This window comes from Pseudophryne corroboree, chromosome 1 (assembly GCF_028390025.1).
Source record: "Pseudophryne corroboree isolate aPseCor3 chromosome 1, aPseCor3.hap2, whole genome shotgun sequence".
In the NCBI taxonomy this organism is placed as follows: Eukaryota; Metazoa; Chordata; class Amphibia; order Anura; family Myobatrachidae; genus Pseudophryne; species Pseudophryne corroboree.
This window is the reverse complement of record NC_086444.1, coordinates 777331540-777355771: the sequence shown is the minus strand read 5'-3', so window position 1 is coordinate 777355771 and position 24232 is coordinate 777331540. Positions and strand designations below refer to the sequence as shown.

At 42.6% G+C, this 24232-nt stretch overlaps 1 protein-coding gene and 1 long non-coding RNA gene across 2 annotated transcripts in view; one reads left to right on the top strand and one right to left on the bottom strand.

Moving 5' to 3' along the window:
- The window catches only part of LOC134910100 (complement C3-like), a 465863-nt gene that overhangs the window by 340921 nt on the left and 100710 nt on the right, over positions 1 to 24232 (bottom strand). The window contains exons 2-7 of the mRNA XM_063917765.1: positions 14614 to 14806; positions 13258 to 13420; positions 11322 to 11392; positions 9686 to 9774; positions 9459 to 9541; positions 2561 to 2648 (exon numbers count right to left, since the gene is read on the bottom strand). Coding sequence (XP_063773835.1) covers positions 2561 to 2648; positions 9459 to 9541; positions 9686 to 9774; positions 11322 to 11392; positions 13258 to 13420; positions 14614 to 14806 — 687 coding nt within the window. The remainder of the gene's footprint in view (positions 1 to 2560; positions 2649 to 9458; positions 9542 to 9685; positions 9775 to 11321; positions 11393 to 13257; positions 13421 to 14613; positions 14807 to 24232) is intronic.
- Positions 1 to 24232, top strand: part of LOC134910116 (uncharacterized) — a 143474-nt gene that overhangs the window by 58598 nt on the left and 60644 nt on the right. The gene's annotated exons all lie outside the window — the stretch shown is intronic.

Here is a 24232-nt window from a genome sequence, read left to right as displayed (position 1 = left end):
AAGAGAGATTGTCTCATAACCAAATAATTTCAGATATCAAACTAATGCAGGTACTGCATCTTAATTATAATTGCATGGTACCTAAAGTCCTCACATTGTTTATCTGTTTTCATTCTTGTTCCTATATATATTAAGCTATGAGCTTTTGCGGATATGATGTTGTCGTGTGACTCTACTGGCTAAAGTCATAACTGTTTTGCCTTATTTTAGTTTATATGGTGTGTAATAGAGACTGAGTTATTGTGTTAAAAATCAGTGATCTCAGAATAATCCTCAGAACAAATCAATCACAGGTAGAGTTATTTATATCAACTACTTCAAAATCCTTACCATTACTGCAACCTGACTGTCTCCCTCTCTAACACAGCTGCTCTTGCAGCTCTTTATGCATTTCTTGTCTTCACTCTCACCCCTTGAACCAGAGACAGATAAGGAGGATGAAATACCTACTTCCTACTATCCGCTGGACTTCTGTGTCATCCCCTGGAACCTTCTAGATGTCCATACTACTTTGTTGCAATTATTTTTGTTCCCCAAGTCAAATTTTCCAATTCTTCAACAACCTCCTTGCTTTCTTTCTTACTGTTTACCTACCTTAATTCTAGAGGAATTCTCCATTCCCTTACCCTCACATACTTTCACATGTCTGCAAAAGCACCATTTGCCGCCTTTCAAATTTGTTCTTCATACCATCTTTTCCTACCTCACCTTGCCTCCTGCAGTCCCGATTGCACAAAAAATATTTGTACACACAACATCTAAATGGCCTTGGCTCCTTCATATTCTAAGGCAATTTCTACCCACTCCTATTCTGTCCTGCCCTAATTATGCTTCCTCAGTTTCACTACACTCTCCACAACACTAGATGAGGCAGCTTTAGCATCTCAACTACCTCCCAATATCAACTCCTAACACTGGTACAATAAAAAGACCTGCCACCTGCACAAGTGCTCCTGTATGATCAAGCACTAATTGAGAAAATATTGCTCCACTTTGCGCTGCTTCACCTGGCATGTGTGCCCAAGGGGTAAAAGAATTCAATTACTCAGGTGGGTGCCCATTAAGCTTAGGCACCCACAAAATATTTGAATTCCCCCCTAACACTCTCCAGCAATAGATCAAATTTAGTATTTGCCCTCTGCTTTCAAATTACTTGAGCATCCTGTCAATAACTGACTGATCCACTTTGCTACCACTCAGTCTTTTCTCAACCCTCTGCAATAAGTTTGTTCTCTATACACGGACAATTCCCTCACTAAAGTGACAATGATCTGCTCAGCGTCGAGACAAACGGTCATATCTCTCGGCTCATTCTCATTGACCTCTGCCACTTTCCATACAGTCAGACAACCCTCTTCTTGTCCAAAACCTTCTTTCCTTGGCTACTGAAGCACTGTTCTCACCTTGCTTGCTTTCATTTATGATGCGTCTTCAATGTCTCCTCTACTAAAACATTATCTATTCCACTGCCTCTATCTTTTTAAGTTCCTCATGGCTCCCTTACACTTCTGTTTTCTCTCTTTATACTATTCTCTTGGCTAACACTAATTTGGCCTACCCTATTATTTCTATACTGATTACACATAAATCTACTTCTATTCTTCCTTTTACTTCATGTATCTGACTCTACCTTCTCCACAATGATATCCCAATGCTACCTAAAGTCAAAACAGAGCTCATCACCAGCTCTCTTAGAGTTACAACTCCTCCTGTAGTCTCCCTAGCAATTGACAATATCAAGATCTCCCCTTCTTCCCAAGCCAAAAGCTTTCATGGCATCCTTGATCTGCCCTTGGCTTCACTCTATGCATTCAGTCCTTTTCTACTATCTTGTTGTCTTAGTCTTGAAAACATTGTGATAATACTCTACTTTCTCACTCAGGATGTTCTGCATAAAAACCATATTCATTCTCACATTTTTCTCGCAACATGAATATTGTAACCTTCTATGGTCTGGCCCTCCCCTATTGGTCTAGCCATTCTACAGTCCATTCTGAATGCTGTAGCAAAATTGATATTCCATTTTCCTCACTCTATATCCGCTGTGCCACTCAGCAAATACTCTCAGTAGCTTCATACTCCCTAAAGATTTAGGTTTTTCACCGTCTCACTCAGTCATGACCAGTTTTTCCTCTTCATACATCTCATGCCACAAGATACACACCATCTCTGTGATCTGCCACTGACCTACACCTCTGCTCCTCCCAGGTATCCAACTTTCATTTACTTTTTCTTTGTATATGCAACTGTGTTTAATATGAATTAAGTCACTGTCTGGGAATGCTGAGTTGTGTGGTGCTTTAAAAATAAACGATGATGATCTGTTGTCTTATCAGAACTCATGTGCAGAATGTAACCTATTAGTATGTACTACCAAATAACTCAAGGAAGTAAAGGTTTTACACATGATATTTACTCCTTTGGTCCCCATGGAACTCTTTATTATGGTAATATTTTTGTTGTTTTGAAAAACCAACAAACAAGCCCCAGTAACTTTATAAAACGTCTCTGGTGATATCTAATTTTAATATTGAGAAAATAATCACACGCATTTATTTACCTGGCTTTAATATTCACAATCAATTCTTCATCCTTATAATTAAAAAACTTCTTCTCTGTATCCAGCTCAACACTGAAAGTTGGAAGTACTGACAAAAACAGTCGTTAAGTGGTCATTTAAACGGGAACTCAATCATACTGTAGCAAAAACATGTTTCCCTTCAATACTAGGGTTACATGCTGTGTAGGATTCAGTTTCAATAACAAAGTAAATGTCCTCTTCCCATTTCATGTATGTTGCCCTGTAGTACTCTAATCATACAATTATCCACAGGAAATTTTAGTCAATAGGTAGAATCTTAAGGGGGGTACTCACGGAGCGATCGTTGCTTAAAATCTAAGCAATCTGACTAGATTGCTTAGATTTTAAGCAGTGATCACTCCGTGTGTACCCCTCACAGCGATAGCACACATCTCTCCCCAAATTGGCCCGTGAATACGGCCCTTTAACCATAATATTATAGTTCCAGCTATCTGATACTGTAATGGGGCATATCAAGCTCCAAGTCTAAACACTTTCATCTTTAGCATCTTGAATCTTCTTACACCTATGCATGATATTTATTGTGGCTTACAGGGTTTTACATAAGTGGAGATCTTTTCTTGATCCTTTTGATAAGAATATCACATATTTATGATAATCCCATTAAGTGAAAATAGTAAGCTGTTAGACACAGGATCACATGAAGAGTCCAGGGGTGACCACATTAAGTTGGGAAATTTGAGCATATTCATTGATGATACAAACACAGAAAGGCAGATGTGTGAAACCTTGGAGAGAGACAAAGTGGAGCAGACCAACCAATCAGCTTCTGTCATTTATCTGGCATAGTCTTTGAAAAGACAGAAGCTAAATGATTGGTTGTTTTGGGCAACCATTCTATTTAATGTTTTTCCAAAGCTTGATACATCACCCATTGAGGGTGCTTCTTTCCAACAAAAGTGTAAAGGTATATACACATGGTGCGACCCGTGCTGCGTCCAGATACTGACTATATTGACGGCGGGGGTATGGGCCTCTGATATAGAAAGTATTGGTCCTGCCTGCACCCACTATATTTCATTGCGATGCCGATCCTGCAGGACTGTGCATCGGAATCGCAAGGTGCATATACATGGTGCGATGTGCACTATATTTATAGTCCATATCGGAGGTAAAATCTCACCGTGTGTATGCACCTTAAACACCAACAAATAAGAGTGTTTTTCATTCTCACCAATATTTTAGACTCTGATTAGTAGGCAGTATATGTGGTGCTGTGCTGTGGTGGCTGCACCATGTTATAGGTGTGGCTGCAATTCTTTGGCACTACTAGGCCCCAGTATTTTTTACCAACCTCTTTCCATGGGTGCCCCTAAACTTGCCTATAACAGTGGTTACCAAACTTTTTTGAATCACAGTGCCCTAAAGTATCAGAATTTTTTTCATGGCACCCCTAGGCCAAACGTTTCTTATTAAAAGATTCAGAAAAAAATATAAAATTAAGTAGCTTGTGTTTATGTCATCCTTAAGTTCAGTTATAGGTTGAGGGACAAGGTTTGCTGTTATCTGTCCACATATTATATGATTGGCAGCCACCTAGTTTTGCATTTGATCTTGACCATAAATATATTTGAATTGGTCCTGGACCACCAACTCAGGGCACCCTTGCAAGTGCCCTGAGGCACCTCAGGGTGCCACAGCACTAAGGGGGTCTATTCATAAAGCAGTGAAAAGTTTGGAGAAGTGAGCCTGTGGAGAAGTTGCCCATGGCATCCAATCAGCATTAAAGTATCATTTGTAATTTGCATACTATACAAGTGTACAGAGCAGCTGATTGGTTGCCATGGCAACTTCTCCACAGGCTGACTTCTCCACTCTTTTCACTGCTTCATGACTAGACCCCTCAGTTTGGGAAACAATGCCCTATAGATCGGCTTTTTTGCTCACTTTCATCTGATAGATATTCAATCATACTTGAATTTACCATTCATTAGCTGATTTTTCCAACACACTATAGCCTAGGTCTGTTTTGAGTGCTTATCATAAGAGCCTTTTCCATACAATGTTGTTAATCAATGTTGTTGCAAGGCAGTGTCACAGTGCACCACCGAGCTCCAAGGCATTGAGGAGGAGTCAGCATTTTTGTGTCACTCAGAGGGTGACATCAGGGTACAATCTACACCTTCTAGCGATGCCACTGGTCTACATATGATTTATTGTACATAATAACCCACTGAAACTCATATTTTTTTGTTTTTTTAAATGAAATAGAAGCAATCTGCACAGCAAACTTTTTAACAGTCTATATTAGAGATGAGCGGGTTCGGTTCCCTTAGAACCGAACCCTCCCCCCGAACTTCACTACCCGAGCCTGGATCCGAGTCAGGCTCAGGTTTTCCCGCCTGACTACGAAACCAGAACGAGGCAAAACATCATCATGCTGCTGTCGGATTCTCGCGGGGTTTGGATTCCATATAAGGAGCTGTGCGTCGCCGCCATTTTCACTCCGGCATTGGAGAGTGTACAGAGAGGACGTGTCTCTGTCCTCAGTGTCCTGCATCAGTACAGTGGTAGTGTCTTGTGCTGTATCAGTCCAGTCACAGTGGTTGTGTCCTCTGCTGCCATATGTCCAGTGCTGCTGTATAAGTCCAGACCAGTGCTGCTGTATAAGTCCAGTCCATTGCAGTGGTGCTGTGTTATCCTGCATCAGTCCAGTGGTGGTGTCCCTGTGCTGCCGTATATGTCCAGCGGTACTGGAGTATAAATCCAGTCCATTGATACTGCTGTATATGTCCAGTGATACTGCCGTATATGCCCAGTCGTACTGCCGTATAATTGCAGTGTTACTGCCGTATAAGTCCAGTGGTACTGGCGTATAAATCCAGCGGTACTGGCTTTTAAATCCGGTCCAGTGATACTGCCGCATATGTCCAGTGGTACTGCCATATAATTCCAGCGGTACTGGAGTATAATTCCAGCGGTACTGGAGTATAATTACAGCGGTACTGGAGTTTAATTCCAGTGGTACTGGCATATAAATCCAGTCCAGTGATACTGCCGTATATGTCCAATGGTACTGCCATATAATTCCAGTGATAATGCTGTATATTTCCAGTGGTCATGCCATATAAATCCAGTGGTACTGGCGTATAAATCCAGTCCAGTGATACTGCCATATATGTCCAGTGGTACTGACGTATAAATCCAGTGATACTGCTGTATTTGTCCAGTGGTACTGCTGTATAAATCCAGTGGCACTGCCGCATAATTCCAGTGATACTTCCGTATAATTTCAGTGGTACTGGCGTATAAATCCAGTCCAGTGATACTGCCGTATATGTCCAGTGGTACTGCCACATAATTCCAGTGATACTGCTGTATATGTCCAGTGGTACTGCCGTATATATGTCCAGTGGTACTGGCGTATAAATCCAGTCCAGTGAAACTGCCGTATATGTCCAGCGGTACTGCCATACAAATTCAGCGATACGGCCGTATATGTCCAGTGATACTGCCGTATATGTCCACTAGTACTGCTGTATAAATCCAGTGGTACTGGCGTATAAATCCAGTCCAGTGATACTGCCGTATATGTCCAGTGGCACTGCCGTATAAATCCAGTGATATTGCCGTATATGTCCAGTGGCACTGCCATATAACTCCAGCGATACTGCCGTATATGTCCAGTGATAATGCCATATAATTCCAGTGATACTGCTGTATAATTCCAGTGATACTGCCATATAAATCCAGTCCAGTGGTACTGCCGTATAATTCCAGTGGTACTGCCGTATAATTCCAGTGGTACTGCCGTATAATTCCAGTGGTACTGCCGTATAATTCCTGTGATACTGCCGTATAATTCCAGTGATACTGCTATATAATTCAAGTGGTACTGCCGTATAAATCCAGTCCAGTAGTGCTGCCATATAAATTCAGTGGTGCTGTCCTGTGCTGTATATTATTTATTCCAAATAAAGGGGTTATTAATATTTAATCCAAATAATTTTCACTGGGTTTGCCCTGTGTGGTGTAGAGGTACGCTCTCCTGTACCGCATATTGTGTTATATAACTCCAGAAAAATAATGGAGAACAAAAATTTGGAGGATAAAATAGGGAAAGATCAAGAATCGCTTCCTCCTAGTGCTGAAGATGCTGCCAATAGTCATGACATAGACGATGAAATGCCATCAACATCGTCTGCCAAGGCCAATGCCCAATGTCATAATAGAAGGCATGTAAAATCCAAAAGCCAAAGTTCAGTTAAAAGACCCAAAAAAATAAATTGAAATGGTCTGAGGATAAATGTAAACTTGCCAATATGCTATCTACGACACGGAGTGGCAAGGAGCGGCTAAGGCCCTGGCCTATGTTCATGACTAGTGGTTCAGCTTCACATGACGATGGAAGCCCTCATCATCCCACTAGAAAAATTATAAGAGTTAAGCTGGCAAAAGCACAGCAAAGAACTGTGCGTTCTAAAATGGTATCACAAATCCCCAAGGAGAGTCCAAGTGTGTCGGAGGTTGCGAAGCCTGACCTTCCCAACACTGGACGGGAATAGGTGGCTCCTTCTACCATTTGCACGCCCTCTGCAAGTGCTGGAAGTAACACCCACAGTCCAGTTTCTGGTATTCAAATTGAAGATGTCACTGTTGAAGTACACCAGGATAAGGATATGGGTGTTGCTTGCACTGAAGAGGAAGTTGACGATGAGGATTCTGATGGGGATGTGGTTTGTTTAAATCAGGCACCGGGGGAGGCACCTGTTGTCTGTGGGATGAAAAAGCCTATTGGGATGCCAGGGCAAAATACCAAAAAAGCCACCTCTTCGTTGTGGAATTATTTCTCCACAAATCCGGACAACAGGTGTCAAGCCGTGTGTTGCCTCTGTCAATCTATCATAAGTAGGTTACGGCTGTTATCCACCTAGGAACATCATCCCTTACACGTCACCTGCTGCACATTCATCAGAAGTCAGTGTCAAGTTGTGAAACTTTGGGTAAGAGCGTAAGCAGTCCACTGACACCTAAATCCCTTCTTCCTCTTGTACCCAAGCTCCTGCAAGCCACACCACCAACTCCCTCTACGTCAACTTCCTCCTCAGTCAGGAACGTCAGTAGTACTGCAGGCCATGTCACTGGAAAGACTGAGGAGTCCTCTCCTAACCGGGATTCCTCCTCCGGAGGTTCCTTGAGTGGTACGCCTACTGCTGCTGTTGCTGCCGCTGCTGTTGTTGCTGCTGGGAGTCGATCATCATCCCAGAGGGGAAGTTGGAAGACCACTCATACTACTTCCAGTAAGCAATTGACTGTCCAACAGTCCTTTGTGAGGAAGATGAAATATGACAGCAGTCATCCTGTTGCAAAGCAGATTACTGAGGCCTTGACAGCTATGTTGGTGTTAGACGTGCGTCCGGTATCCGCCATTAGTTCAGTGGGAGGTAGAGTCCCCCGGTACCAAATCCCATCTAGGTTCCACTTCACTAGGCAGGCGATACCGAGAATGTACAGAGACGTCAGAAAAAGTGTCCTCAGTGTCCTAAAAAATGCAGTTGTACTCACTGTCCACTTAACCATGGACATGTGGAACAGGACAGACTAAGCACTATATGACTGTGACAGCCCACTGGGTAGATGTATTGCCTCCTGCAGCAACAACAGCAGTGGCACTAGTAGCAGCATCTCGCAAACGCCAACTCGCTCCTAGGCAGGCTACGCTATGTATCACCGCTTTCCGTAAGAGGCACACCACTGACTACCTCTTACGGAAACTAAGGGACATCATCGTACAATAGCTTACCCCAATTAGACTCTCCTGGGGGTTTGTGATATCAGTCAATGCCACCAATATTGTGCGTGCATTACATCTGGGCAAATTCCAGCACGTCCCGTGTTTTGCAAGTACAATTAATTTGGTGGTGCACATTTTTTTTTTTTAAATGACAGGAGCGTGCAGGAGATGCTGTCGGTGGCCCGAAAAATTGTGGGCCACTTTCGACATTCAGCCACCGCGTGCTGAAGACTGGAGCACCAGCAAACACTCCTGAACCTGCCCTGCCATCACCTGAAGCAAGAGGTGGTAACGAGGTGGAATTCAACCCTCTATATTCTTCAGAGGATGGAGGAGCAGCAAAAGGCCATTCAAGCCTATACATCCACCTACGATATAGGCAAAGGAGGGGGAATGCACCTGACTCAAGCGCAGTGGAGAATGATTTCCGTCTTGTGCAAGGTTCTCCAACCCTTCGAACTTGCCACATGTGAAGTTAGTTCAGACACTGCCAACTTGAGTCAGGTCATTCCCCTCATCAGGCTTTTGCAGGAGCAGCTGGAGAAATTGAAGGAGGAGCTAAGACGGAGCGATTCCACAAAGTATGTGGGACTTGTGGATGGAGCACTTCATTTGCTTTGACAGGATTCAAGGGTGGTCAATCTGTTGAAATCAGAGCACTACATTTTGGCCACCGTGCTCGATCCTAGGTTTAAAGCCTACGTTGTATCTCTCTTTCTAGCAGACATAAGTCTGCAGAGGTTCAAAGACCTGCTGGTGAGAAAATTGTCAACTCAAGCGGAACGTGACCCATCAACAGCTCCTCCTTCATTTTCTCCCGCAACTGGGACTGTGAGGAAAAGGATAATATTTCCAAGCCCACCCACTGGCGGTGATGCAGGGCAGTCAGGAGCGAGTGCTGACACTTCGTCCGGACTGAAGGACCTGCCAATGATTACTGACATGTCTACTGTCACTGCATATGATTCTGTCACCATTGAGATAATGGTGGAGGATTATATGAGTGACAGCATCCAAGTAGGCATGTCAGACAGTCCGTATGTATACTGGCAGGAAAAAAGAGGCAATTTGGATGCTGTAATTAAAAAAAATGTGGCTTATACTGATATGAAAAAAGCTCACCATATTCTCGCACTTCAAACTGGGTATAATATTCATCCTGCTGTGCATCTTGAAACTTTGCAACAATTTTCCATATGCCAAAGCTATAAAAAGACAAGCATAATAATAAACAAAAAATTATACATGTCATTCACAGCTCATGCAAAACGTATGTAATAGTACAAGAGAAACCAATAAACAGGCAAGCAGTGTAGTGAGCAAAGAGTACCACTGCAAAAGAAACTTACCTTACTAGCTCTGGGATTTTCAAAGAGAAGGGTGCTAAGCCATTCAATATTTTTACTTCCTCCTTTTTAACATTTATACCATCGGGATTCTGTGAATGTAAAAGTAGACATTTATACTATATATGTGTACTGTATATATCCTACCTCCCAACTTTTGATTTTGCTAAAGAGGGACATACGCACGGCAAAGCCGCGCATGCTCCCGAAAAAGGGGCGTGGCCCGTGGAGGTCCCGCGATCGTGAGCCACACCCCCGTTTTCATCACTGAGGGGGCATGCCCAGCGCTCTGTGAGTCCAAACGTGCCTGCACCATCCAGACCTCACCAGTAAAACGAAGCATCAACACCCACAAAACGTGGCGTTGATGCCCCATTCCTGCCCACCCTCCATGTCTTAAATTGCGTTTTGAAGAGAACGCAGTTTAGGACCTTGCACATGCACGTACCGGTGTATGCGCATGCACAGATGTGCAAAAATCGCTTCATAGCGATTTTTGCACATCAGCGTCAGGGTCTGTAATGGCCCCTAGGCCCCCAATTCAGTACAGGGGAGGGGAGCGCTAAAACATACCCTTGCTCCGGGCACCATGGCGCCTAGCTACACCTCTGCATAACAGTAATGCCTGCGACAGGTGCCATATAGTGGCCGCCGGCATGCAAAACACTTGAATACCCCCAAAGAGGTGAGGAGCATCATTAGCCTTTTATTATATAGGAAATGTCTAGATTAAAATATAAAGAAAAATTAGCAAATTACAATTTGTCACAAATGTCTGTTTGTGTATGAGTTTATATGTGTTTATATCTGACTACCAGTAAGCCCTGATAAAGTATAGCTGAATAAATGCTTTTAGCAAATGATTAGTATCTGTCCTGCTGTTTTTTTCCTGGATACAGATGTGGAAGCAGGACAGGGACAGGGATGTTAAGGAATTATTTGCTACTGTGCATATGCAAATTATTCTAAAATCTCTTATGACGCATCCGTTACCCTGAATGTACGCACAAATGTGCTGTTGCGTATGGGGGCACTGGTATCAGAAATGGTAAGGCAATACCATGGGTGGTCCTGGGCGGTGATTGGGACGTGGTCTGAGGTGAACGCAAAAAAATATGTCACATGGGCGTGACAGTAAAAGCAGCTGCATTCTCAGACACATTGCAAATGCCATAGTGCTGGTGCAAGTGTCAATGGTGCACATGATGGTGTGCCAAAGGTGGTGTGTCCAGAACCACAGTCGGAGATACACTGTGCACTGGCAATGAAATAGGTGTTGGGCTTGCCATGTTAGTGCTCGCTAGTATATCAGGGGAGGGCAGAAACTAGCATTTGCATATTATCACAGCTGCGGCCACGACAACAAACTTTACATAAGGCCCACATTATAAAGTTCACTTTTTCAAAATGAGATATTACACAGGCAAGCTCATAATTACGTGTTACAATTGCATAATGCTCTTATACACACCTCAATAGGGCTGTGTAACCCTGTGATCAATTTAACATAAAAATTGTAAATCACACTCATATCATTGTCAAACAGAAAAGTTCTACTCAGTAAAAAAAAGGTCTCTGTGGTTTGACATTAAACATTTTGAGAAGAAGTAAGAGACAAATCACACGTTATATACAGTACCTGTAACAAGACAATGACTATTCTTTCAGCAGGATCCAAGTTTTGATCAGTTGAGAAAATCCTGTAGTTGACTGAAATAAGATATTAGTCAAATATCCTAGATTACAGATGTATGCATAATTGCATATGAAAAATATTTAAGAAGTTGGATGTATCAAAAAACAGTAACCTAAGAATTGGTGCTTTCTTAATTGTCAAATCCATATTTATAAAATATATTTAAATACACTAGTGAAGAAAATACCCATAGGGTGTTTATCACCCACTATCCCCCACTGTCCATATGTAATTATTGCAATATTACTCTCCCTCCCCCCACAGTGGCAATTGAGTCCCAAGTGTCATTACCCCCCACCCTCCTATTTGTAACAGATCCCCCAGAGGCATTACCCCCACCTTTACAGGTCAGAGGTCCCCATTGAAGAATAACTGACCCAGTGGCAGTAAACTTCCTGTGGCAATATAATCCCTCACCACCCAGTGGGAATATTTTTTGTGTGTATTTTACCTCCTACTCCCAAGTGTCCACAGCTCACCCTTAGCATTCATAGATCCCCTATTTATTTAACCCTTTGCCTACCTAATGAAGAGTTCAGTTGTTCAGGCACAGAAGGTCTGATCATCAGTCCCACTGCTGATATCTGCACTTTGAGTGCAGAGATCATCAACAGGATCTTAAATTGACTTTCTGGTGCAGCTTACTCAGTATTTGGGGGGGGTGCAAATTTGATGCCCTGAGACTGGTATATCAGTGCCAGGGGAAGAGGCAAGGAAAATGAGGTGAAGAATGGAGTTTCTCTAAAATTGATGGGGAACAGAGGAGCAGGACATGGTTGCATGGGAAGCGACTGTATTAGTGAAAGTGCAGCTGGCCATGTAAGTTGTTAAAGGTGTTCCATGAAAAAGAGAGTCATCCATGTGAAATAGAAATTAGCAGAATCAGTCTACTACATTATCAAGAGATGCTGACAATGTAGGTAGGTAAATAAAGTTAAAGCAGCCTTGAAACTACAAGGATTTCTTAATAAAGAGAACCTCATGCATTGGTTGAAGGACTATTTATTTGAAAGTATCGTTTCTTCTCCAGAGCAATTACTGCTAAGTAAATAGCCATTTTTGTTTACAAAATGTTGGTACTGTAATGGGCATCAGATTAGTTCCTAGTAATGCTAATCTACAGTATTTATGACTTTCTGTTAAAATTGTCAGTATGGGAAGTTAATGCCTTTGGAGCAAACTCATTGACATTCTGCTCATCTGAAGGAGGAAAAGGAATGCTTTGTACTATTTCTGCACCTTCCTGAGCAACAACACTAGGGGGAGATGTATCTAGCCTTTGACAGAGATAAATAGCAGAAGTTGACAAAAGTAATTTATCCAGGAATATTGAATTAATTTATGAAAACAGCCAATTGTCAATTAATCTTATTAGACCTAAACATTTATATAAACTAGTTCAAATGCATTTACAGTTTAATAGAGTCTATGAGTAAATGGTCTTATCTTGTGGGGGTAGTGACTTGTCAATTACTGTGATCTATGTAGTTAAAACTGTATGCATAGTTACTTAATCTCCCAGAATGTTCTGGTTGAGTATATATGTCTGACTGTATGTGACATTTAGAGTCATTTTTGGAGTATTGCAATGGAAGAAAACAAATCCTAGACTGAGAGTTTGAAGCAAGGTAACAACAGCAAATGAGGGTAGGGAAAGATTATGTTGTAAAATGCACTTTTGTATAAAACAATAGTTTAGATGATTATATTGTTGTAAAAGGATGCCAGGTTACAGTACACAACCCACATTTGAATTAGTTTTGCAATATATTTATGATTAAATCAATGTGTGATCCCATCCGACAACACACAAAGGTGCATGTTATTGAATTGCCATACATCATTTGGAATAACATTTTAGGATCAGAAATTCCATTACCATTTTGGTTTGGTGTGTAGATAGTTTTGTCTGTCTGGATGAAAATGTACCCTGTGTGAGGGGAAAGAAGAATAACCTTTTGCAAATCAATGTCTTTTGACTTGGCTCGAACAACAACATACTGCTTCTCATTGCTGTCAGAAGATAGGTAACTGGAGGGAATCTGAAGACAAAAAAAACAATGATTTTTGTATACTTTCTATGATTCATACATCTTGCACTATACTGGTACAAGAGTATATATACAGATTGATTTGCGTTATTCTTATTACTGTTAAATGTGTACATAATTAGTTTGAAATTGTACTGTTTACCTGGTATTTCACAGTACATTATTAAAATGTTAAATACAAATTGTCCTCTAAGGTTCATTTACAAAAGCAAAAAATGACAATCACCAGAAAGCAATCTCCTAATATTGAGGGTTTTTTCTCAGTACAAGTGTAATGTGTTGTCAGCTTGGAAACTGTTGGGTGTGGATCAAAAGATCGACAATAAGTCGACAGTCAATAGGTCGACACCATATGGTCGACATGTATTAGGTCAAAAGGGGAAAAAGATCAACATGGTTAAAAGGTTGACATAGAAAAGGGAGACAATACAAAAGGCCGGCAGTACAAAAGGTTCAAAAGGTTGACATAGAAATGGTCAACGCAAGTTTTTTGTAGTTGTTTGTGTCATTTTGTTTATTTAGCTATATCTAAACCAAATTAGAGGAAACATGTACCCTCGTGGGCTCGCTTCTCTCGCCATGCTTCGAGCAAGGGGCCTCACTCCACTACCGCTGTGCTTGGCATAGGTTACTATTCCCAATCATAGTTCACATGGATGGTAATGATGAAAAAGTTGAGCAAAATGTAAAAAAAAAAACAGAAAAACTTGAACCTATTGGCCTGTAGTACCTGTCGGTCTTTAGCACTGTCGACCTTTCATCTGGCAACCTTTTGTACCTAAACAAGTCATAGGCTTATGTATCATAATCTCCATTGTACATTTGTACAAAAATACACATTTATGTAACATCTTTACTGTTTGAATACTGTTTTAAACAAAATCAGTTTTTAATATTTACAGTAGTTACTGACTATAGTAAGACTATAGTTAGATGCCTCGGGAATTCAGCAGATGTCATACAAGATAACTTTCTCTAACTAAGAGTATTAAACTCCATTTATATTATGAGGGTTTCCATAATAATAATAATAATAATAATAATCAGGTAGACTAGCTTATTTATTATCCATTTTATAGGTATTCCCACATATGTAAATCCAGGCTTCAAAAATGATGTATTGGAGGTACTTGAGTATGGAAAAGATTACTATAGACCTAATTATTAGAGCACATTTGTCATACTTTGATATCTCCAGAAGCCAGAAAGTTGTTGGATGAATTGAGATAAACAACTGTATTGTCGAGCCTCATATTTTCATTAGGAAATGTAAAAACATCGATGTCTACTTTCTGATTAGTAACACATTCATGGCCTTGGATGACAATCGTCTCATAATTCCCAGTATGCAGGACATTGGAAGCCATCAGGACAAAGCTGAGAAAAAAGGATGGAACCAATTGTAATAATTTGCAAATTCGATATTAATACATGCAACTGTTGAACATTATATATAATATTCAAATAAACCAGGAATTGAATATATAAAGTTGTCCCAAATTAAGACATAAGGCATTATGGGTGACTTCAACAATCCTACTGATAGCCGACATTCTCCTAATGCCAGCAAACTAATCTCTCTAACCTCCTTTTTTAGCCTCTCTCTGTGGACTCTCTCCTCTACTCATCAGAATGCACACCGTCTTGATCTTGATCACACACACACACAAACACACACACACACAAGTTGAAATACTTACTTTACACACTTTCAAGCACAACTTATTGTACCCACTTCAGTCAGGCTGTCATTCCCACCACTCCACAGAGACAGCACTGACTAAGATGGTGAATTAATTAATCACTGCTAAGTCTAAAGGCCATTACCCACTTATTATTCTCCTGAATCTCTCTGCTGCATTTGACAGTGTTAACTACTTTCTTCTCACGCAAACTACAATCCATAGGTCTTAGGACACAGGAGGTCATTCCGAGTTCATCGCACGGAGCAACTTTTTGCTGCTCGTGCGATCCCCCCTATTGGGGAATGTATTTTAGCATAGCAGGGCTGCGATCGCTTTTGCAGCCCTGCTATGCTAAAAAAGTTTTGTGCAGAAGTAGACTAGCCCAGCAGTTACTTACCCTGTGTGATCGATCCAGTGATGAAGGTCCCGGATTTGACGTTAGACATCTGCCCTCCAAACGCCTTGACACGCCTGCATTTAGATCTCCATGCCCGGAAAACGGTGAGTAGACGCCCCGGAATGCCTCCCCGCTGTCAATCTTCTTGCGATCACTTTCTTTTTTATTCTGGCCGGCGCGCATGTGCAATGCAGCCGTCGCGCATGCGCAGTTCCGACCGTTCGCACCGCAGCGAAGAACTGCTGCGTGCGAACGGGTCGTAATGACCCCCATTGTCCTGTCCTGGTTCTCATCCTACTTGTTTGTATTGCTGGATCCACCTCCTCTTCTCTTCCTCTATATGCTGGAGTACCATGAGGCTCAGTCCTCTGCTTTACTCTATCTATACTATGCCTCTTGGCAAACTTATCAGCTCTTTGGGTTTTCAGTATTTCTGTATGCGGCTGATTCTCAAATCTACCTATCTTCCCCATATTTCTCACCATCTGTGTTGACATGCCCTTTCACACCGAGCATCACTTTTTCCTAGTTTCTAAACAATCAAGGATTTTTGAAACTTACATGTTAAGGCTGCTTATTAAATAACAGTACCACCTGTAACCTTCATAAACTATTCTTCTAATTTCCTTCCTTCTACACACGACTACACACATATATTTTCTCTTTCTACACTCACCCATTCCACCAACCATAGGCAAGCATTTCTGTATGACTGGATCATATAATCCACAAGAACATCTGCATTCTGCTGTACCAATAGTCAGTATGTAGCACTTTTCATTGTGTATCAAATGATTATTTCTTTTACGTCCTAGAGGATACTGGGGATCCATTTAGTACAGTGGGGTATAGACGGATCCACTAGGAACCATGGGCACTTTAAGAATTTGATAGTGTGGACTTCCGGTGGGAGGGCCGATCTGACTGGCCGCTTATTAACTGAGCTCTCCGTCCAGGCTGCTCCCAACGCCACATACCGTCGCCCCCCTCTGGACTGGGACCCCGGATTCTACAGTAACGGGGTCCAGAGATAGTTAGGGGCAAAGTGGAGCTGCTTCCCGGCTCGCCCATGCATTGTACTCATCGCCGGAGTCAGCACACGCTGTGTGCACTATTTGACGGCGGCCGTCCTGGATCCCGGCCACTTCTGGGCTCCAGCTGCCTGAGGGAGTGCTGACGGTGTACTGTGCCCTGCCGTGGCTGCTTGCAGGTTTACAGACTCCCTGTCCTCCCACCACAGTCTCCATATCGGTGATCCTCCAGAGGGGCACCCATGCTGTGTGAGACACGTGGAGGCGGCCGCCTTCATTCCCGGCCACATCTGCTGCTCCCTCCTCAGGGACCCGCCACACTAGCAGGTACCGTGCTGGCCGCTGCCTGCTGAGACCGAGGGCTGTGACAGGGGTGGAGGGCTCTCACCCCCCCCCCCCTCTCCTCTCTGCAAAATACAGGTGCTCTCATCTGCTCCAGTTAGAGGCTGCATCAGGAGACACAGAATTCTCCCCTCCTCCCTCACATATAAGGGAACCACACTACACCTTGTTAATCCCCTATACCTCATCACAGCTGCCTTCATATAGTCTGACTGTAATAGGGGTGAGAGGATTCCTCCTTACCTTCCCTTCTACTGTGCAAGTTCCTACCTGCTCTTAAGTACCACAGTGCTTTCTCCAGGGCTGCATCCCAGCTAATAACAGTGGATCACTCCTTCTCCACCATAGTCTTGCCTACGAAGTTACTTCCTTACCCTGCATTGTGTCATATTTAAATTACAACTTCAGCCATGGACCGATATGTGGCCAAAACGTCACAAGCTTCCAAAAACTCCCAAAATAAAAATAAAACGACATCTAAAGACAAAGATATTTGCTCTGATCATTCCATGTCCCCCATCTCGCCCGGCTGGGGAGATTCCACAGACACAGATACGCGGGCTACTTATGACAGATTCTGTCCGTCTTCTGTCCAAAGGGCTAAAGAAATCTCGGACATTATATCACCTCTTTTGGATGCGAAGTTAGCTCCGTTGATGGAGGCCATCAATTCAGCTGCTGCTCAAATAACGCAACATACTCAACGCCTCGTGGAAGGAGAGGATCATATTTCTACCTTGGAGAATGATCAGCTTGAGGCCAAGTCATTACTGCAAACACATAACGCCAATCTTGCCGCCCTGACCGATAAAATTGAAGATTTGGAAAATCGCAATCGGCTGAATAATTTGCGCCTTATTGGCCTTCCGGAATCGGTTCGACCCAAAGATTTATTGGACTTGGTCTCTCGCTGGCTCCCTACTACTCTGGGCCTCCCCTCCTCGCCCATGTCCTTCATGGTGGAAAGAGCACACCATATTGGCCCTGACAGACTAGCCTCACAAAACTGCCCTAGACCAGTGATCTTTAAGCTATTGAATTATCTGGACAAGGTGAAAATTATGGAGGCTTATCATAAAACCTCCAGCCTCAGCTATGAGGACTCCAAACTACTTCTTTTTCAAGATTTTTTGTTTCAAGTTTCTTCAAGACCACGGGAATTCTCTCCAATCTGCAAGGAATTCTTCTCCAAAAACGTTCGATTTGCGCTCCTGTATCCTGCGAAATTGAGGATCTTCCATGCTGGCAAACCGCATTACTTTGACACCCCCGATGTTGCTCGGAACTTTCTTAAATCTCTATTCTTGCCCTCATCTGACTCACGTCTGGATGATGCCGATTGACTGTCCATGGTTTGATAAGTATAGTTGCAATACATCCTTTTTCTTTCCCTAATGAGTGATCCATTGTTTCTATTTTTGTGTTTTTTGATTGTAATCTTGTTATGGATGCAAAAGATTTCCCTTTTTACACTGCATACAACAGGTTGGAGGGATACCGCTTGCCTAGTTTCTATGCCTGTTATCTTGTTTTTTTCTTTTTCTATTCATATTAATGTTTTTGTTATATTCCGATGGTTTTTCAAATCGTCCCACTGGGTTCAACAATATTCAAAATCCTTTGACAGGAGACACTTATTTTATGTTATTGTATTTTTTACATGTATCATGGTACAATTTGTTTCTTTTGATTGTAAACCGTACCGTTTTTTGGTGCATATTACTAGTTCCTCCCCTGCTCGCTGGGACAGGTGGTTGGACACTTTATTTTGGCTTCTCTTTCCATGTTCCATCAGAATAGGTATCGATTAATGTCTAGACCTGTTGTTACTGACGTTTCCATAGACAGTTCTAAGACTTCTCTCAAGCTGGTCTCTTGGAACGTGGAAGGTTTGAATACTCCAGTTAAGAGGAAAAACATTTTGAGCCACCTTAAAAAGTTTTGCCCAGATGTGGTATTTTTACAGGAGACGCACTGGCGAATTACTGATCCTAACAGAATAAGGGATACTTGGATTGATTACTTTAGATGTGCCTCTTACGCCACAAAAACACGGGGAGTGTTACTTTTATTTAGTAAATCATTACACTACGAGATCAAGGACGAATGGATAGATCCCAAGGGGCAGTTTCTATTTCTGAAGGTAGATATTGAACGGGAACGGTTCACTTTGGTGTGCATTTATGCCCCTACAAGACCAACTGTACAATTTTTCTCAGATCTTTTCGTTAATCTCCAGGGTTGGATGGAAGGTTCCTTAATTTTGGGGGGCATCTTAAATGTAGTTTTTGATCCTTCACTGGACATGTTGGGTGGCCCCAGACAGTCGGGTTTAAGTAAATTCGCTCCATCCACTTTATCACCATTGCTAAATTCTCTACAAATACTGGATCCCTGGCAGTTCCTATATCCAGTCTCTAGAGAATATTCCTTTTTCTCTCATCCTCATAAGTGGTTTTCCAGGTTAGACTATTTGTTGATATCGGATTCATTAATCCATAGGGTAGAGAACTCAAATATAGCTAACATTCTCCTATCTGATCATGCCCCTATTACCCTGACACTTACCTTGACAGCACCCCACACATACTCCCATAATTGCCATTTTCCAGATTACTTAACCTCCTCTGATGATTTTAAACTTTACCTGACACATTCTTTCTCTAACTATGCCCATGACAATAGTATTCATTCTGACGACATTAACCTCTTTTGGCAGGCCTCAAAGCCGGTCCTCCGAGGCCATATAATCTCATATATTGCCACTAGGAAAAAGCAATTTCAGGAGAGATTATCTCATGCGACACGTACGGTCGCCTCATCTTATTCTCGACTATTAGCAGATCCTTTCGAAGCTTATAGGTTGTTATATAAGGATGCTAAATCAGTACATGATACTCTCTGTGCTGAGCAGGCTAAATTATTCCTATCATTTCAATCTAATAAATATTTTCGTTGGAGCAACCACCTTGGAAAGTTACTAGCGAACTTGGTGAAAGCCTCAACTGCCCCTAAATACATTTCATCTATCAGAACTACTCAGGGTACGCAGACACTAACTCAGGATAACATTAGTGAAACTTTTCTTACATTTTTTGAAAATTTATACACTGCACCCACTGAGCAACCCACTGCAGGTATGGAGTTTTTGCTACAGGCAGACCTTCCCAACCTCACTGAATATGACAGAGAAGCCCTTACTGCTCCCATTACAGATGCGGAGTTAGAAGCAGTCATTTAAACCCTTCCCAATGGGAAAACCCCGGGACTGGATGGCCTATCTGCCGCATATTATAAACTACTATCCCCACACCTACGAGAACATCTGTGTAAACTTTATAATTCTATTCTTACTGGTCACTCGGCTCCTTTTGATTTCAACACAGCTAGAGTCATAGTCTTACCCAAACCAAATAAGGACCCTACTTTAGTCTCCTCTTATAGACCAATTTCCCTCCTGAACCAGGACTTCAAGATTTTTATAAAAATTATCGCTTCCCGCCTTCACTTGGTTTTGCCCAAATTGTTACATCCTGCACAGACAGGTTTCCTCTGTAACAGACATTCCGTCCACAACGTCCGCTCTTTATTAGCGGCCATGATTAAAACTCATAATTCACTGGAGACAGGAAACATAGTTCTAAGTTGTGACGCCGATAAGGCCTTTGATAGGGTCTCCTGGACACATATTGATAGGATCCTTCAACTCCAGAACTTTGGCCCTGCTTTTTTGCATGTATTCTACACTCTTTATCTACACCCTCTAGCATGTTTGATGATTAATGCCCATAACACCCGCTATTTTACATTACATCGAGGTACTAGACAGGGTTGCCTCTTATCTCCACTTCTCTTTAACCTGGCATTAGACCCCTCTTTCATCATTTTTTGAAGGAAGATAGATGGCATGGCATTAAATTGGCCCATTTGGAACTAAAATTTTCAGCATTCGCCGATGACATTTTGCTCTACTTTAGTAACCCCCGTGAAGCGTTACCACATCTACTCTCCATCTTGAACTCTTTTGAATTGGTGTCAGGTTTTAAAATTAATCATTCGAAGACAGAAGCCTTAGCCTTCTTCTCCTCTGCTGAGTCAGGATGGGGTACCTCCTTTCCATTCCACTGGGCAAATGATGATTGTATCACCTACCTGGGTATCAAAATTCCTAATCATCCTTCCAAACTGTACTCCTTAAATTTCTCCCCACTCCTTACTAGAACTTATACGGATTTCTCTAAATGGGCTCATCTTCCTTTGACGTACACAGGTCGATGTCACTTATTTAAAATGATTCGTTTCCCATGTTTCTTACATGTGTTGCAAATGCTTCCGTTGATCCCACCCAAGAGTACGTTTGTCCAATTGGACAAAGCATTGACCAAATTTGTTTGGGCAGGCAAACATCCACGGTTTTCATTATTCAAATTGCGCCAACCAAGGACCCTGGGTGGCCTTAATCTACCATGTCTGCGTACTTACGCAATGGCTGCTAACTACAGGATTGCCTTGGATTGGATCAACGGATGCAACATCTATGCCAATTTACAACTAGAACAAACCTTTGCACCTACCTGGAACCTAGTATCCCTATTGCACACTTCATCGCACTCTCTACCCAAATTTATAAAAGATAACGTCTTATTGTCGTCTCCATGTATAGCGTGGAGGACAATACGTGCTAAATTAAAAATATCACAACAGACCTCTTTATTTTTGCCTCTATGGGGCAATCCCAACTTTGAACCACATACCACTCTCACAAATATTCCATATATGGCATAAAGGGGGCCTTAAATATGTTCACCATTTCTTAAACAAGGAGGACTTTGTCCTACTCACGCACTCCCAGATCATGGCACACTTCCCATCTTTAGTGATCCCCTTATTCCCCTTCCTACAAGCCAGTAGTTATGTACAGAGGGTTTTGTCCACTTTGACCTTGACTGACAAGACTAACACTTTAGACGGAACGTTCCACCATGACCCGGGTGGCCATTTCTCAACTGCTTTCATACACACCCACTCACGAACCTTACTTTATCTGGATTCTGGTACAGTAGGTTTATTGCAATGGAAACTTGAATTTCCAGACCTCACTTTGAAGTCCATTCTGGATGCTAATCTATCTAGATAAAACATTAGTGTCAACTTCATATACAGAGATGCATCAGAAAATATTACATAGGGCCTATGTCACATCTAAATTGAGATTCCTTATTGGAGCTGCTCCTAGATCTAATTGTTTTAAATGTGGTTCACCAGAAGAGGTCCTTGTTGATTGCTTGTGGTCTTGCCCGAAAGTGCAGACCCTCTGGCATGCACTTCAGATATATATTACTAATGATCTGAAAGTACCATTTATTATTGAGAAAACCTGGGCGTTCTGGGGCATATACCCCAAACCTCCCCCCACCAGATTGTCTAAAGGGAACCGTATCCTACTAGTCAAATTGGCTGCTGCTGCAAAAAAAACGATACTCTCCCAATGGATTTCTGCAGACCCAGTTTCTATTTCATTGTTACACCCCAGAATTTCACAATTGTTCCACCTAGATTGGACCAACACCACATTACAAATAGAAAAGTTGAAGGAGAAACTTTTTTATATATGGCTTCCATATGTTCATACTCTTTCCCCGTTAATTAAAGAGGCTTTACGGAAATGTTTCCACTCTACTAGGTGGTACAATATGGAAATCCTTGACTCTGGTGTACCCTTCTGAATCGCCCCTGACCAGGGATATATTTTTCGCTCTCCAAAGTAATGTTTTCTTTACACTGTATCTGTGATTTTTGATTGCATATTGCTCTGTATGTGTTTGTTATAACTAGCATGATTATTGTTTTCCTCTTGACTGCTATACGTTACTGCTGGACCATTTTACTTTTCTTCTGTTCGTTTGTACCACATACATATACTGCCTGTTATTGATTTCTCCTGTCAATAAAACTTTTTTGAAAAAAAAAAAAGAATTTGATAGTGTGCGCTGGCTCCTCCCTCTATGCCCCTCCTACCAAACTCAGTTTAGAAAATATGCCCGGAGGAGCCGGTCATGCTTGTGGAAGCTCCTAAAGAGTTTTCTGCATTTATTTTTGTTTGTTATTTTCAGGCAGGACTGGATGGCACCAGACTTCCTGTTTCTTGGGACTTACGGGGGGAACGGACTAACCTCTTGAAGGGTTAATGGTCCCGTTCTCCGCTGACAGGACACTAGCTCCTAAGGGAACTATTCGCAAGCCCCACCACGGCGAGCGTACATTCCCGCAGCACGCCACCACCCCTAACAGAACCAGAAGAGGGAAGAGTGTTGAGTACTAAGCCAGTGTCCCAGTTAGCGGGGCGCTGGCCATTATGGCGGCATGAGGGTATGGAGATGCACGGCTACTGACCGGGGCGGATTGCGTCTCCAGACTCAGTACACAACTGCGTCTCAGTACACTGTACACAGTACCCACACTGGCAAATAAAGCCTTAAAACAGATCTGTCTCTATTTTAAGCACAAATTACCTCAGCCAGTATGAAAAAAGCAGGAAGATTGCGCGCCATTGAGGGGGCGGAGCTTCACTATGAGCGGATCCAGCAGCTCACCAGCGCCATTTTCCCTCTGCAGTGGACACAGATGCTGACTGAAAGGAATGCGCAGGTCCTCCGGTGTGACTCCAGATTACCTCAGTGGTACCACGGGGTCATAGCAGGGGGAGACCGATTATTATTGTACTAAGGGGGTAATTCTGACCCGATTGCATGCTGCACTTTTTCACAGCCATGTGATCGGGTCAGAACTGTGCATGCGCTTCGGCTGCAATGCGCAGGCGCGTCATTGCCCAGCGTCGCCCATCGCCGGGCAGCGACGCTTCCAATGAAGAAAGTGGTCGCAGCGACGACCACAAGAAGATTGACAGCAGGAATACAGATCCGGGCGTCAACTGACCGTTTTTGGGGAGTGGTGAGTCCAACGCAGGCATGTCGAGGCGTTTGGAGTGCGGATGTCTGACGTCAATTCCGGGACTTGACACGCTGAAGTGATCACAGCAGGTAAGTACATCTGACACTACTCCTATCCTGCACAAAACTTTTTTGCATAGCAGGGCTGCACAAGCGATCGCAGCCTTGCTATGCAAAAATCCACTCCCCCATAGGCGGCATCTACCTGATCGCATGGACATCAAAAAGTTGCTGCGTATGATCAGGTCAGAATGAGGGCCTAAATCCCCAATCTGGGTACTTAGTCTGCGACCCGGCTAAGCTTGGCATTAGCAATAATAGCGATGTGTGCTTGCTCCAAAATATCTCTGTCTCACCCTGGAAGGGCTCTTTGTGGGTTAACTGTGCTTTTAACCTTT